Below are 16,876 nucleotides of genomic sequence, written 5' to 3'. Positions count from 1 at the left end.
ACCGGTCGTGTTCGTGGAGACTTGATGGTGTAGCCTATAACTTCGATCACAAGAGATGTGATTAGGGAGTTCATGCTCAACAAAGTGTTGCCGGCGATTCGAGCCAAATGGACAAGAGAGGATATGGCAAACTAATCTACATTCAACAAGATAATGCACCTTCCCATTTAAAATTGGATGATCCAGTTTTTTTGTGCGGCTGCAAAGCAAAATGGATTTGACATTCGCCTAATTTGTCAACCACCAAATTCTCCAGATTTTAACATTCTTGATTTGGGATTTTTTCGAGCTATTCAAGCCATTCAATACAAGAAAAATGCAAAAACTGTTGAAGCTCTAATTCCAGTAGTACAACAGGTAAATTCATCAATTGTCTTCATTTTAACATTCTTGATTTGGGGTTTATACTCACTGAATTTTTTCAACACATGTAGGCATTCATGGAGTACAGTCCACACAAGGCAAACAGAATATTTGTAACCCTCCAAACTGTTTTGATGGAAGTTATGAAGATTAAAGGATGCAACAAGTACGACATTCCACACGTGCAAAAGGAAACATTTGAGAGAGAGGAACGGCTGCCCCTGCAGATTTCTTGTGACCCATTGTTGCTAGCTGAAGCCGTTGGTAGTCTAGATGCATGTACCAAGAACTCGATTAGTACTAGATGGAAAGCAATGGCTGAAGAAGAACTTGCTGTCGGGGACTGTGAGCAATGTAATCTTACTATTTTCATCTTGCTGTTTCTTCTTTCTTCTACTTGTTGTTCATCTTCCTCCACTCCACTCCACCTTCCTCCCTCTCGCGCTTCACGTCCAGCGCAGCGGCGCAATCGAACTCGTCGATGCTGCGAATAGAACTCATCCAGTAATCAAGGTGGACGAGGCCGCAACGAGCGCACGGCCACAACAGCGAGTGCGCACGATTCCATGCTTCGCGATCTTCATGAACTAGATGACAGCGACCACATAGGAACGCGCCCGGCGGCAAGGAGTCCGGCACTGCCGTCGTCGGCAACGAGTCCGGCGTGAGCAACTCCTCCGACTCCGGCGCGACGAGCTCCGGCGCGACGAGCTCCTCCGAGTCCGGCGCGAGCAGCTCCTCCTCCGAGTCCGGCGCGAGCAGCTCCTTCTCCGGCGGCGTGACGAGCTCCTCCGAGTCCGGCGCGACGAACTCCATGAAGAGTAGCAGCTTGGGGCGGGCGTAGAAGCTTGGCTGGTGCGGGCGTCGTAGCAGCTAGCAGGTTGGGGCGCGTTTTGACGGGGGCGTAGCAGCTTGGCGCGGACGGACGGGAACCGAGGCGGGGAGAGGATGGGAACCGAGGCTGCGCGGACGGGAAACGCGCGGCGCGCCAACGACTGCAGTTAAGGAAGGGCAATCCCGTCCAAAATCATCCACGCGTGGGTTAAACGGCTTCCTTTGTGCAATCCTCCCAACGGCCAGAACGGCGTCCTTTGGCATTACGGAGGGAGTATTTCATTCTCGTTTCCTAGGCAACCGTAGTGGGACAGGCTCTCATCTTCACCTAGGCAATCAAACGCTTAACAGGTTACAGGTGCACCCGCCGAGCCTGGCCAGGGCATATCTAGGGAACCAAAGACCCATCGGGTCATGAGAATTCAGTAATTACCGGTTACATTTACTAACTAAATACATAATTTTAGAAAACAATGGGATGAGACGAAAACCATTTTTCTTTTAATTTCTATTTTTAATGTTTTATCTTTTCAGTAACCGTTATCATTTTCGGAGTAACCATGAAATCTGGTAAAATCTAAAAATAATTCCGATAATTGGGAATTACTATTTTCATTTTCATCCCTGGTTGCTGGAGATAAGTATCATTAACATTCTTAACAGTCCTTAACGCATAATAATTGTTTAATTTTTAACATGGACTGCACAACAGGAAGATCCTATGTCCCTAGCCACATACACATACACACCTTTCGGCTGGGCTAAAGCCAGCCGCTTGACTGATTCGGGCTGGGTTTAATTTAGCAGCTGCAGCCGTTCGGCTTGCCTATACCTGACGGTGGCCTTCCTTTTGTCTCCCCTCGCTCGGTCTGCAGCTGGACTGCTGGCAGCAGTAGCACCAACCCAGGTAGCAAAAAAAAGCTCTCAAGCAGCTTAATAAATAGTCTAGCTGAACGGCGTGATAGCATAACTTCCTAGCCCTAGTCGGAAAATTTACACCAAACTAAGCTGTAAACACATCCCGCTAAACTAATGGTGCAGCAGTTTTAATTTCAGCAGCAAAGAGAGGATGTAACCGTTCTAGCACAGACCCTAACATCTTTTAGCAGGTGGCATGTCAGGAATGGCAGATGTTAGGAAAAATTCCAAAATTGGTGACCCCCATGTGAAACCATCGCATCAACCTTGATGAGTTTCTTAGCGTACTACCAGTGTTGCGCTTGAATCCCCCCCCCCCCCCCATTAATAAGCACCCAGGACTTCCTCTGGCGACAAGGAGGCTTTCAAAGTAGTGTTCTGCTTTCTTTTTAAAAAAATAAAAAAATGCAATTGAGAAAAGGCATGGATCCAATCAACTATTTATGTCACTGCCAGAATCCAGCTCATTGCCATGTGCCTAGTAGTTTTCCACGTGCTTTCTATCGGTAGGCCTTCCTCTGGCGACAAGGAAGCTTTCAAAATAGTGTTCTTCTTTTTTTTAAAAAAAAGAAAAATTGTAATTGAGAAGGGCATGGAGCCAATCAACTGTTTAAGTCACTACCAGAATCTGGCTCTTTGCGTGTGCCCGGTAGTTTGCTGTGTGCTTTCTATCGGGCACACGGCAAACAAGAACCTTTTTGCCGACGCGGTAAAAATATAACACACGGCAAAACTATACTTTGTCATGTGCTTTTTTTTGGCACATGTCAAAGCCATGCTTTGTCATGTGCTTTTATGGCACACAGCAAAGTCATGCTTTGTCGTGTGTTTTATTTTGGCACACGACAAAGTAATAAATTTATTTTCTCTTCTTACCTTGAAACTTTTTCTACTCTTCACGTACAAGTGGTACTCCATGTTAAAATATGGTATATCTTTGTATTTATTTTCTATACTTAACTAATTAATTGCATTTCAAGTAGTTTTTTGAATTAAGTGAAATTTGAATTGCAAGTGATTCAAATAATAGAATAAAATGTGTGAAAAAATGATATTCATGTTATTTAACCTAGTTTGAGGTCCTACCCATCAAATAAAAAGAAATTTCGAACATCTTATCTAGGAAACACGACCAAGAACGTGTGTTCGAATATTTTAAAATTCTAAAAAAAAGCAAATAAAGTCTGAAAATTATGAGATTTATTAATATTCCATGATATCATATGTGGAAGTTGTGGTAAAAATTTGAGTGAGTTTCACAATTTTGTCACGTATGATGCTTACAAATGGAAACATCCATGAAGAAGAATCAAAGAGTTGAGAAGGATGTGGTTAGGTTTGGAGTGAAAGTGACAATCGAATTTGGGCTTGACTTTGAAATTTTTTCTATAGCCAATAGACAATATAAATTGTTACACATAAAATTTTGGTATTTTTTTGGAACTATATGATATTTTTAATGTATCAAGTGCAATTACATAATTGTCATTGGTATAAAAAAGTTTGTCGTGTGTTTCTTGGGTGGCACATAACAAACAAGTCTTCCCTCGCTATGGGGGCGTTGATCATGATCCGACGGCTGAGATTCGATGATGATTGCTTATAAAATCGCCCTCTCCCCCACCAAAACCCTTATCCCCTTCCTCCTCCTTCTCCGTCGTCTCTCTCCCTTCCTCTCCCCGACCTCCCGCTGCCTCCCTCCCTCCTATCTCCCTGCCGGCTTTGTCCCTCCTTCCCGCCACTGCCTCCTTCTTCCGTCCCTCCCTCAGAATACACTACAGCCCCCTCCTCTCCTGTCGACACCCTCCTCCCTTCCCACCGCCCCTCTCCTCCTCCCTCCCCACCCTTAGAACCGCCCCCTCCTCTACTCCCTCCCCGCCGCCTCCCTCCCTCCCTCCACGCCGGCACCCTCCTCCCTCCCGACCACCACCCCCTCCTCTCCCTCCCCTCCAAGCTGCGACACATGGAGTGGTTGGACCACGGCGAGGATAATGGCCAGGCCGGCCGGTTGCTCCTCTGCCTCCCCTCCCCTCCCCCTTCGCTGGCGGCATGGTGGTGGCGAGCCTGGTGATGGCAGCAATAGTGGCATGGTGGTGGCGGGCCTGGTGGTGGTGGGGAGCCTAGTGGTGGTAGCGGCTAGCGGTGGGGTGGCAGTGGGGGTACGGCCGAGATTGTTTTTATTTCTCATTCACTTTTTTGTCGAGTGTCAAAAATGCAGCTCGAAAAAGGGCCCACGATAAAGGTGTCTTTGCCGGCCGGCGTTTGGCATGAGCTCTTCACCGTGTGTAGCACACAATAAAGCCTTTGCCGTGTACCTCTAGCACACGACAAATAAGCTGAATCCCGTAGTGAGTAGATGTTACTTTTCTTATTTCAATGCATTTGCATTTATTGATGATCTAGGGAACCAATAAACAGTACTCCATATTCACAAAACTTGACGTCCTGGGCTGTTGGCCTGATTCCACAAAACTTGACGTCCTGGCTCTCCGCGTTGGCAATTTGCCCCGACTTCCCCTGGCCTGCCCCATGTCTCTACCCGTTGCGTGCCCGTCCATTGCGCTGCCACCACATTCAACGCGTGCAAGCCCCATCATAACTTGCCCGCATTCATAGCTCGCCCCGCGTGCCCTCCAGCAACGCCAGAGCATGCACGCCTTTTCTTCTTCTCCGCTTAGAGCTCGCCGCCGCCGCAAATAGCTAGGATTTAGGGTTCGCCATGGATTGCAGGTCGGAGGAGGTGATCGCGGGATCATAGGAGGTGTTCGCGGACTCACTGGTGGCATAGGACTCGGTAGATGTGCTCGTCGGAGACTCACTGGACACCGTCGACCCGCTAGACATCATCAAGCAGGTGCCGGACTCCGTCGAGGAGGTGCCGGACACCGTCGAGGAGGTGCCGTACTCCATCGAGGAGGTGCCAGACGTCGACAAGGTGGTGGACTGTCCTCGCTGCGGCATGTTCCACACCAGCAGCATCTTCGGAGAAGCCTGTTACCAAGCTCGCCGCAACGCTCAGAGGTGTGCCAGTTGTGGCCTTTTGCATGAAGACTATGACATCCCAGCAAGGTTCTTCCTTGACATGGACAAGTTTGATTGTGAGTTCTTCATTCCTGATGTGGAGAAACTTGAAATGCGTGGTGAGACCATCATTCTGCCTGAACAAGTTGTAAAGAAGTTGGAGGAGATGAAGCAGGCAAAGAACAGTCCCTAGGCGAACAAAGATGAAACAAACAACGAACAATAAGGTACATGCATTTAAACTAAGATACATAAGCATTCGGCACATCTTTTGCATAAACTAAATTGCATCTTCTAATTTGCAGGCAGACTACTGATGGCTTCAGCTAGCAATGAAGCTTCACAAGGAATTTGCAATGGCAGCCTATCTTCCCCCTTTAGTCTTTGTTTCTGCATGTGAGGAATCTTTATATTATTGCAACCTTTAATCTTCATTGTTTCCTTCAAAACAGTTTGTAGTGTTACAAATATCATGTTTGCTTTCCATGGACTGTACTCCAAGAATGCCTACAAAACATTTGGTAAAAAAATTAGATCTTTCATTGTCTTAGAATCTTCATTGTATTGAAACAATCAAATGGATGATCATTTACCTCTTCCACTACTGGAATTAGTTCTTGCATTGTCTTAGCATTTTTCTTGTATTGAATAGCTTGAAAGAAACCCAAATCTAGAATGTTAAAATCTGGACAATTGGGTGGCTGACATATAAGCCTAATGTCAAACCCATCTTGCTTTGTAAACTCACAAAATTGAGGATCATCCATTTTTAAATGAGTAGGAGCATTATCTTGTTGTATGAAAATTGACTTGTGCACATCTTCTCTTGGCCACTTTTCTCTAATTGCAGGCAACGCTCTACTTATCATGAAATCTCTTATGACATCTCTTGTGATTGATTGGATTGGCTTGATTACTTGCTCACCACGAAGGCGATTGTGACTTCCTCTAATATCTTGTTCAAAAGTGACTAGTGGAAAGCAACCTATTTTTTCATCAAACACACATTCTCTATTTCTAAATCTTGGTCAAGCACACACACACACACACACACAAGAACATGATCCTAGGGATGTAGTTCTTATTTTTGTAGGTATGATGTGGTTCATCTTCATCTGGTAGCAAGTAGTACCTCTCCGATTTTTGATGGAGGTAGAACCACTTCTCATCAATAAACACAAAGTCAAAAAAATCATTGAACTTTGGATCATCAAGCAAACCTTTGTCAATCATGTCAATGCACCACTTCAACCTAGTCTTCCTGTTAGCATCAGTGAGGTAACGTTTGATGCTACTAGAGTGGCGCATAAGAACACCCATATTCAAATACCTTTGTATCCTAGATTTGCTAATACCAAGTCTATTAGACACATCTTTTATTGTCATTCTTTGTTGGACAGGAATGTTCCTCAATTTTTCCAAATCAAGAGGGATTGCTTTACGGCCACTTCTACCTTTTTTAGATTAGGAACCTTGACTGGGATGTTTTGAACAAGTTGATTTTTACCTTGCTGCCATATGCGCTGAACTGTTCGAATCTTTGTATCGTGCTTGTCTAGTCTCCCATTCTTGCTTCTCATCAACAGTGCTTGGTACACTTGTTGTCTAACATGATCAGAATAATCATGTTTCCGTTGGTTTACTTGATCGGCATGATCTAAATATAGGAAAAAAACAAACTTATTCATAATCAAAATAATAGGCATGCTTACCAGCTAGGTTTTGTACATAATCAAAATCAACAGCTCCAAATTCATCTACTGGCAAGTTCAAATCAAATCCTATAAAAAATAGAACATGATAATTCAGCGACAAGAGAAGAATACATGCAACTAGACAAGAAGAGGTAGGAGTAGTGCTGTTGCCATGCTCATCATGTACAGGCTCGTTGAGATCAAAACTAGCATTGCCGTCGTCAGCTTTATGCTTGTTGAGATCCAAGGGAATGTCACCGTCGTCATCGTCCTCTAAACGAACGTTGAGATCAAACACTACTACATAAACAGTTGTAGGAGCAGGTAAAAAGGTATTTTTAGGAATGGATGCCGCACCCGCCCTTACTTTTCACAGCTAAAAATAACTGTTTGTAGGAGCAGGTAACGCACGTGCTTTGAAAATGTATTCTCACCTGCCCCTACAAATTTATTTTTAAGGGCGGTTTTAGGGGCGGGTGATGGGTCACCTGCCCCTAGAGACCGATTAAAAAAACAAAAAAAAAGCAGGTGCGGAGGCCGGCGACGTAGGCAACGCCGCTGGGCCGGAGGCCGCCCCTGCCGTGCCCGCCGCGTGCCCGGCAGCCACCGCAGCTGCCCCCACGCTGCGACGTGCGCACCACCACGAGTTGCCCCGCCATGCTGCCGTGAGCAGCCTCGCCGCCGTGCGCCGCGTCACGCCGACGGAAGACCCAATGCCGCGAGCTGCCCCGACGCGTTGTGTGCACCGCCGACGCCGGGAGTCTGCCCCGCCGTGCGCGACGCCGTCCGCGCTGCCGACGCCGGGTGGTGACCCGCCGTGCACTTCGCGAACGCCGGGAGCTGCCCCCTGCGCGCCATCGTGTCGCTGCCGCGAGCAGCCTTGCCGCCGTGGGTCGCGGCCCGCCGATGGACACCCGATGCCGCGAGCTGCCCCGACGCGCCATGTGCACCACCGATGCCGGGAGCTGACCCACCGCGCACTCCGCGGATGCCAGGAGCTGCCTGGCCGCGTGCCGTCGTGTCCGCAGCGAAGACCCGCGGCCGCTGCGCCACGCCCCGCTCCGAAGACCCACGGTCGCGCGCCTCCCGGGCCGCGCTCCGAAGACTCACGGCCGAGCGACGCCTGCGCCGTGCCGACCTGCCCGCCGTCGGCCACGGGCCACCATGCCGCCTCGCTGCCACAGTGGTGAGGACTCTGGGTGCCAGACCCAGATGAATGGATGGGTAGCAAGATGAGAGAGATAGATGAAGATAAGCTTGGGTGACTTGGTAGTGGTGCGGTCGGTGGACGAGGATGACTTTATTTATGTTGAACGTGGGATGCTAGAGAGTGGGTGGGGATGTTTGAACGTGGGAGGCGGGCGGTGGGTTTGGGAGGCTCGCGGGAGCAGGTGAAAATATCTATAGGGGCGGGTGGCGCGGTCGTCCGCCTCTAAAAATAATATGATTTGCATCACCCGCTTCTACAAATATTTTTTAATTTTATCTGAATTTTATTTAATTATTTATATATAGCAAAATAAATTAAAAAGATATGAAACTTTTACACTATAGTTATTGTGAACTATAAAAACAAAAAAATGTCAAGTATATTTCAGTGTATATTAAGATTAAGATTATTGAAACCTCAAAGTATGACTTAAGTTATATGAGATACTATATAGTTATAGCTATTAGAGATCTTATTATATTTTTTGGGACCATTAGATGATTTCAAATAAAAAAGTGATCAACTACAAAGTCTTAGATCTCATCATTCTCTACAATTTTGATATAAAGTTTGACTTCATCCGAGATTATATGAAAAAGTTATATTTTTTTTTGTGTGAAACCATTTGTAGGGGTGGGCCATGCCATCAGCTGCCCCTAAAATGCATTTGTAGGAACGGGTGATGCCATGGCTTGCCTCTACACTGTAGTGCACTGTAGCACTTTTCGTTTGTTTGTGGTAAATATTGTCCTACCATGACCTAACTAGGCTCAAAAGATTCGTCTCGCAACGTACATCAAAACTATGCAATTAGTTTTTTTATTTACCTACATTTAGTACTCCATGCATGGATTATTTGCTATATTTAATGTTTCGATGTGACGAAAAGTTTGGATGTTGGAGGGGTTTTTGTGGGATCTAAACACACCCTCAATCGTTGAGCCTGAGAGGACTTTAGAACTGTTCTGGTTCTAAATGAGCCAGCAGGGAGGAGTTTCTTTTGATTTCAATTGTCCTTTTCGTGTACTCTTCTAAATTTAGACTATATTCTGGCCCAGCCTCTCGTAATCCATCAGAACAAACTTGGAGAGGTCAGAAGTGAGAATTTGAATCTTCTTGGCCTCCCAACAACCAATCAATAGTTCATATGGTCAAGTGATGAAGCCATGTCAAAGGCACATTAAATGCAGAGTTTTCATGGTGCAGGAAGTGCAGCTTAACTCTGAACCGGATACGATCACATGGCGGCGGACGGCGGATGGAGTTCCCACCCCGTAAAGGCAAAAACACAAAAATGTAAAATTTTGCGATAGAATTTTACTAATTTGAAGTACTAAATAAAGTCTTTTTACAAAATTTTTTGCATAGATGGGCTGTAAATCGCGAGACGAATCTAACGAGCCTACTTAATCCATGATTTGCTACAGTAATGCTACAGTAATCATCCGCTAATTATTGATTAATCATGGATTAATTAGCATCATTAGATTCGTCTCGCGATTTACAACCCATCTATGCAAAAAGTTTTATAAATAGACTTCATTTAGTACTTCAAATTAGCAAGATTCAATCGCAAAATAATTTTGCGTTTACAGGGCGATGAACTAAACACGTCCTAAGTCAGCTTACTATGTACAATTCAAGGGCTCCTATAGTTTTTTCAGTGGAGACTCAATCTGGAAGGCGGAATCAGAAGGCAAACATAAATTTTTCGCCTAGTTATTGGTGCAATGTAAGCTACTAACAGCAGATAAGCTGACTGCGAGGCAATGGCCATGCAACCCGGTCTGTCCTCTATGTAATCAGGAGCAGGAGACAGCGACACATCTAGTTTTGAACTGTCAATTTGCACAGCTGGTGTGGGAGAAAATGGCAATCTGGACCCAGCAACTAGTACGCCCCCCACAATTGAGTTCAGAGATTATTGACTGGTGGCAAAAGGAACTTGCACAGCTGCCAAGGAAGACAAGGAGGGTCAAAGCTGCTTTGACGATGTACTGTGCTTGGAACATCTGGAAAGAGCGAAATCGCCGAGTGTTTGATCACAAACAATGATCACAAACAAGGTACACCAGCAGACGTAATGCATGAGATCAAGATGGAAGTTCACACAAGAAAGTTGGCCTGCGGAGGGCCAGAGCTGCCCTAGTTTCTACATGTATCTTAGTTTTTACTTGTTTCTTTCCTTTTTTTCAGTGTTAGAGTTCTCGGCCTTTTATGTAATATCGACTATATAAGACGCTACTTGTTTCTCCTATCTTAAATGACAGTGCAGTGCTCCTACAATCTTTTTTTAAAAAAAATGCAGAGTTTTGTGCTAAACTTGCACACTGTCATGTTGTGTAATTTTATAAAACTTTCTAATTAAAGATCATACAAATAATACATGTAGATATACAGTCAAATTTTATGAATTTTTCTAAAGGAAGTGGCCAGCACTCAAACTAAATTCGTTTTGACCATGGTGGGCGCGCCGTTTTGAATCATCGATCACTTGTTCTGCGCAAGAGGCGGGATGCTCTGCTCGTTCCTGAAGTAGTCGTCAGGGTCGATCTTGCCCTTGGCCAGAGCGAGCCTCTTGTAGTTGCCCTTGAAGTATTTCTCGCCCCAGACCTTGCCGGCCTCGTAGCTGCTGACGTTGCCCACGACGATGTTCCTCCCCAGGTCGAGGTCCCTGTAGTTGAAGTAGGCCTCCCTGGGGTTCTTGCTCGCGTACGGCGCCATGAACGCGTACAGGTCCCTGATCCACCTGGTCTGCACCGCCCCGTCCCCAGCGGCCATGGACCAGAAGTTCATGTACTGGATGTTGTACAGCACGCCGGCACGGTGCGGGTACGGCGTCGCCGCCTCCGGCACGGCGCTGATCGCCGCGCCGTAGGGGGTCCAGGACCAGGATCGTGAGTGCCGCGTTGGGCTGCCCGAGCTTGGCGAAGATGGCGGCCCACGCGTCGCGGGGGATGGCTCGCCGGACGTAGTCCGACGTCGCCTTGTACCCGTTGGTCAAGACGGGCGCCGAGGTGGTCCGGTTGAGGAGGTCCTCCACGGTGGAGCCGCTGCCGAGGTGGATGTAGGGCACGGACTGGATCCATGTCATCTCCCTGCAGTAGCTGCAGTTGAACCCCAGCTCCGGGAAGCGGCTGCTCATTACCGGCAGTAGTGCGTCGCACGTGCCGAGGAACAGGGACTGGAAGTTGGCCGTCTGCTGCTGGACGACGACCCGGATCATGAGGTTGTCCGGCAGCGCCGGCGCGACCTGCTGCCACTGCGTGACGATGTCGACGGCGCCCTGGCCGGCGGTCACCGGGACGTTGAACACCGTGACCGTCGGCGGGACGGGCACGAGGCGCACCTGCCACGACAGCATGACGCCGAAGCTCTCGCCGCCGCCGCCCCGGATGGCCCAGAAGACGTCGGGCCCCATGGCGTCCCTGTCCAGGAGCCGGCCCCTGGCGTCCACCAGCAGGGCGTCCAGGACGTTGTCGGCGGCGAGGCCGTACTTGCGCAGCAGTATGCCGATGCCGCCCGGCAATGTTCTGGTGCCGCTGGATGGCAGGTACCACCCATTTCGGCGACCGTAGATACACGCCTCGAGATAAGTGATATTTGCTTGCGTGGCCGGAGAGAGAGTGTTAAACAATGCTGACATGGCTGGACGTTGAGTGATTAAAGCTGCCAGTCAAACATATACTAGGATCCGTGTTCACACTACATTCCCATTTTCATCATCTTCCCTCTTCCGCTCTTCGGCTCTTCCTTCTACGGCACACTAGAGAAAAAAAGGGGTAAAACTAGGAACCTGCTGCAGCAGTGATGGTGGTGGCGGAGGTGGTTCCCGGCAGCCGTTGCAACGCCAGTCCCGAGCAGCCAGCGGCCGCCGTTGCCCCTGTCGGAGCCACCCCTCGCCATGACGGTCTCCAAGGTGCACGGCCACCATCGACATGCTCATCCGCCCGGAGCTCCATGCTGGGCCAAGAACATGGAGAGCCATCTGCAACCGCGACCCCGGGTACCCTCCCTCTCTTCTCTCACCCCGATCCTGTCAGGAACACGCCGGAGAGACGATGCGGATCACGTCGCCGGCGAGCTCACGGCCAACACAAAACTCACGCGAACACAGAGGACATGATCTCGTTTTGGTGCTGTCAAACTTGGTAACTTTTCCATGGTCTATTGCTATGCTTATATAACAGATTACAAGGAAAGTAATTTGGCCCTCTCAATCCGGCCGAGCACAATCAGTGCAATCACACACTAACTTTCTAAAATAAGCCATTTGCTAAACTAGGAAAGCACTAATCTAGCACCCAAGGATTACTATCAACAATCTCCTCCTAAGCCTTGTGGTGCGAACTGCATACATCAATCAGGCCAATCTTAGAACGAAGTTCATGGAACTTGGTTTTGCCCAGCGGCTTCGTCAGAATGTCGCCCAGCTGTTCTTCGCTCCTGATGAACTCTACCTCGATCAGACCTTCTTCAACAGACTCCCGGACCAGGTGGTACTTCACTTGAATGTGCTTACTCTGGCCGTGGAGTACTGGATTCTTCATCAAAGCAATGGCGGACTTATTGTCCACCCTCAGCATTGGTGCTCTTGGTGCTGATCCCTGCACCTCAGCTAGCACTCTGGCTAGCCACAATGCCTGACAAACAGCATTAGCAGCTGCAATGTATTCAGCCTCGCAGCTTGACTGCGCCACCACCTTTTGCTTCATAGACTGCCAGGTGACTGGGCTGCTGCTGAGAAAGAATATCACCCCTGTCGTGCTCTTCCTAGCATCGACATCCCCAACATAATCGCTGTCACTGAAACCCGTTAGATGAGCCTCCTTCTCCTTCTTCCTGCTGAACCAGAGACCCCAGTTCTTGGTTCCCTCCACATAGCGCAGGATATGCTTCACTGCCATGAGATGATCCTTGTGTGGCTCCTCCAGGAAGCGACTCACATATCCAACAGCAAACGCAAGGTCAGGGCGAGTGTTGACCAAGTACCTCAGGCTCCCAACGATGCTCCGGTATGCTGTTGTGTCCACCAGTGGCTCTGAACTGAACTTGCTCAGCTTCAGACGCGTCTCCATGGGCACCTGGCAGGGATTACACCCTGCCATGCCGCTTCTCTCCAGGATCTTCGCAGCATAAGCACCTTGGCTGAGCGAGATGCCACTCGCGCCCTGCTTCACTTCAATGCCGAGGTAGTAGTGAAGCAGACCAAGATCACTCATCTTGAACGCAGCTGCCATCTCCTTCTTGAACCGCTTGATGTTGTCGCTGCTGCTGCCGGTGATAACCAGGTCATCGAAGTACACCCTGACCACCAGCTGTGCGCCCTGGTTCGGCCTGATGTAGATGGCATGCTCCGAGGGGCTCCTCCTGAAGCCGAGCGACAGCAGCGTGTCGTCCAGCTTTGCGTTCCAGGCACGCGGCGCTTGCTGCAGTCCGTACAGGGCCTTCCGCAGCTTGAACACCTTGTGTTCCTTGCCAGTGATGACGAAACCAGCAGGCTGCTCCACGTATACCTCCTCCTGCAGATCGCCGTTCAGGAACGCCGACTTGACGTCCATGTGGTGCACCTCCCACCCCTCGTGCGCCGCAAGGGCGATGAGCAGGCGCACCGAGTCCAGTCGCGCCACCAGAGCGAACACCTCATCGTAGTCGATGCCGTGTTGCTGCGTGTTTCCCTTCACCACGAGACGTGCCTTGTGCTTGGACACCGCCCCGTGTTCATCCCTCTTGACCTTGAAGACCCACTTCAGCCCAATCGCTCGCCTTCCAGGCGGGAGATCAGCAAGGCTCCAAGTCTGATTGTCCTCAATCGACTCCATCTCCTCCATCATCGCCTTCCTCCAGCTTGGGCAGCGCTCTGCCTCAGCAAATGAGGCTGGCTCATCGGGGCTCACTGCGTGCAGCTCCTCCATCAGCAGTGCTCGCGGCGCGAACCCGAGCGGTGATGTCGGCCCGAGGATGTTTTCGATCTTCCAGAACTGGAGCGGAGCCTCCTCATCATGGTCAGCGTCCAGATTGTCATCGCCGCCGGTGGGTGGCGAGGCAAACTCCACTGCCTGCGCCCCGCCGGAACCTCCTGACGCCTCTCCAGCAGCGGCGTGTGGCGATGGTGGCGGTGTCGTGTCACCGTCCGCAGGGGCCTCCCAAGGTGCCTCGACAGCACCCTCAGCAGCCGTCGGAGGTCCCTGGCCCACGATGGAGTACTCCACCGTGAACACATCGTCATCGCCGTCCTACACGCTAGAGCTGCTGCTGGTTGCCCAGTTCCACTGGGCTTGCTCGTCGAAGACAACATCCCGCGTCACATGGACGCTCTTGGTGATGGGATCGTAGGCACGGTACGCCTTCGTCCCACGCTCGTAGCCGATGAAGATCATCTTGCGGCCACGATCCTCCAGCTTCGACAGGTGAGGTCGAGTGTTGCGGACGTAGACGATGTAGCCGAACGTCTTGAGGTGGTGCACAGCCGGCTTCTTCCCGTGCCACACCTCGAACGGCGTCATGCCGTCCACACTCTTCGTCGGGCACCTGTTCAGCACATACACCGCCGTGCTTACCGCCTCGCCCCAGAACCAGCCAGGCAGCCCCTTCGCTTTGAGCATGCTCCTGGTTGTGGCCACCACAGTCCCATTCCGGCATTCGACCACGCCGTTCTGTTGTGGACTATAGGGCGCGGTGTGCTGCCGGTGAACGCCGTCCGCCATGCAGTACTCCACGAACTCTATCGAGGTGAATTCACCCCCTCGATCAGTTCGGAGTACCTTCAGCTTGACTCCAGACTCGCCTTCTGCCCGCGCCTGGATCTCCTTGATGGCAGCCGCAGCACGATCCTTTGAAGGAATTGCGGCTACCCACATGTATCTGCTCAGGTCATCCACCAGCAGCAAGAAGTACCTGTTGCCCCTTGGTGTCGCCGGCGTGATGGGACCGGAAAGGTCCCCGTGCACCAGTTCCAGGAGCTCCCGTGCACGGTACTCTGCTTGCGCCGGGAAGGATATGCACCTCTGCTTGCCTGCCTGGCATGCCTCGCAGACCCTCTCCACCTGTCCGAGCTCCGACAGCCCTCGAACCAGCTCCTCCCGAGCCAGCTTCCGGAGCGCGGCCATGTTGACGTGGCCGAAGCGCTCGTGCCAGCGCCACGCCACCTCGTCGTCGCACCCGCGCATCGCCAGGCACACCGGCTGTGCCATCTTGAGGTGGAGCAGGTACAGCCGGTTTGCCGCCCGCGGCGCCCTTGACAGTAGTTGGCCGCCAGGCTCTCGGACCCTCATGACCCCAGAGCCTATCTCGATCTTGTACCCGACCTCTTCGAGCTGCCCGATGCTCATGATGTTCGTCGTCAGCCGGGGAATGAAGTAGACCCCGTCGAACGAGCGAAGCTCACCGTTCTTGCAGACGAACGTGACCGTCTCGCGGCCTTCGATGCGCGCCGCCGAGTCGTCGCCGAAACGCACGGTGCCCAGCACCGCCGTGTCCAACTTGGTGAAGGCGGCCCTGGACCCGGACATGTGGTTGGTTGCCCCGGTGTCCAGGACCCACGTCTCCGCCCCGCGCTCCTCCACCTCTCCGAGCTGGGCGAGCACCTTCTGCTCCCGGATCTCGGTCTGAGATCCGAATCCCACCTCCGCCGCTCCATGATTACCACCACCATGTGCCTGCCCCGGCCTCTGTAGTGGCAGGGCAGCATGTGGCAGCGGAATCGCCGTCGGGGAGGTGGTCGACGGGGATCCAATCGGCGGTGCCGAAGTGGATTGCGGCGGCGATGAATGGAGGATGGTCGGGGAGACCTTGACGAGGAGGAGCGACGCCTCCTCATCCTCCTGGACGGTGTGGGCCTGCTCCTTCTTGGGCCGCGAGGGGCAGTCGCGGGCCCAGTGGCCTAACTTGCCACACCTCCTGCATTCATCACCAGTGGGCTTACCCGATGACGGCCCACCCGACGACCGGCCTCCATGCCCACGGCTGCGCCCGCGTCGTCCTCCTCTGCGACGCCCTGAGCTGCCACTTGTGCCGCCGCCGGAGTAGTTCTCCGCCTCCCGCTTCTTCCGCAGGGCGTCCCACTCCTCCTCCATGAGGTAGAGGCGCCCGTCGTGTTGCAGCGACCCCGGAGCCTCCTCGAAGGCGTCCTCTGCCGCCTTCAGCCGCCCCACCAGATCGGAGACGGTGAGGGTCGTCATGTCAAGGAGCGTGGTAATCGAGATCACGATCTGTTTGAAGCGTGGTGGAACGCTCCGCATGATCTTACCAACAATCTTTCCTTCCTCGACTGGATCGCCGAGCGTGGCGAGGGTTGACGCCATGCTGTTGATGCGCAGCGCGTAGTCCTCAATGGACTCGCCTTCGCCGAACGTCGCCATATCGAACTTCCGCGGAGTTGTTCCGCGGACGCTTTCTTGACGCGTTCGCTATCGACCCGCATCTCGGCGATGGTCTTCCAGGCCTCCTTTGCCGAATCCTTGCCGACGATGGCGGGCACCATCTCCGGCGGCACCGCACTGCAGAGAGCTTTGAGCGCCATCATCTCGTCATGCTCGTCGCCCCCCCCCTTTTCGACGATGTTCCAGAGCGACCTCGCCTTTAACTTCACCTTCATCAGCAGTGCCCAGTCGGAGTAATTGGTCTTGGTGAGGACGGGGGTAGCTACTCCCGCCGCTCACCTCACGAATCACCCGCTGGATCACAACGCCATCGCCGGCGGAGCTGTTGGCGAGCTTGTCACTCGGCTTCTTCTCGTCACCCATCAGTCCCCGGTCCGAAAACTGGCTCTGATGCCAAATGTCAGGAACACGCCGGAGAGACGACGCGGATTACGTCGCCGACGAGCTCACGACCA

At 51.3% G+C, this 16,876-nt stretch overlaps 1 protein-coding gene and 1 pseudogene across 1 annotated transcript; both read right to left on the bottom strand.

Annotated features, from left to right (window-relative positions):
• Positions 1–5,347: 5,347 nt before the first annotated feature.
• LOC120702151 lies at positions 5,348–7,688 on the bottom strand. The gene is made up of 4 exons (XM_039985904.1): positions 7,541–7,688; positions 6,849–7,196; positions 6,644–6,793; positions 5,348–5,643 (listed from the first exon to the last, which is right to left on the bottom strand). Exons 1-4 carry the CDS (start codon positions 7,686–7,688, stop codon positions 5,561–5,563), a joined length of 729 nt encoding a protein of 242 aa, XP_039841838.1. The 3' UTR covers positions 5,348–5,560.
• A 2,842-nt stretch (positions 7,689–10,530) lies between these two features.
• On the bottom strand, positions 10,531–11,686 carry LOC120702150 (annotated as a pseudogene).
• Positions 11,687–16,876: the final 5,190 nt, after the last annotated feature.

This window comes from Panicum virgatum, chromosome 4K (assembly GCF_016808335.1).
Source record: "Panicum virgatum strain AP13 chromosome 4K, P.virgatum_v5, whole genome shotgun sequence".
NCBI classification, from domain to species: domain Eukaryota; kingdom Viridiplantae; phylum Streptophyta; class Magnoliopsida; order Poales; family Poaceae; genus Panicum; species Panicum virgatum.
Note: the sequence above shows the minus strand (reverse complement) of the source record. Positions and strands in the feature narration are given on the sequence as shown.

What these genes read in the sequence shown, in the direction of transcription:
- LOC120702151 (XM_039985904.1), bottom strand. Translation starts at nt 7,688, where the DNA reads ATGGCGCGCAGGGGGCAGCTCCCGGCGTTCGCGAAGTGCACGGCGGGT. An exon ending in TTATGTACAAAACCTAGCTG is followed by an intron (nt 6,794 to 6,848) that starts GTAAGCATGCCT and finishes TCCTATATTTAG; the next exon opens with ATCATGCCGATCAAGTAAAC. An exon ending in TCAGCGCATATGGCAGCAAG is followed by an intron (nt 5,644 to 6,643) that starts GTAAAAATCAAC and finishes AATGTTTTGTAG; the next exon opens with GCATTCTTGGAGTACAGTCC.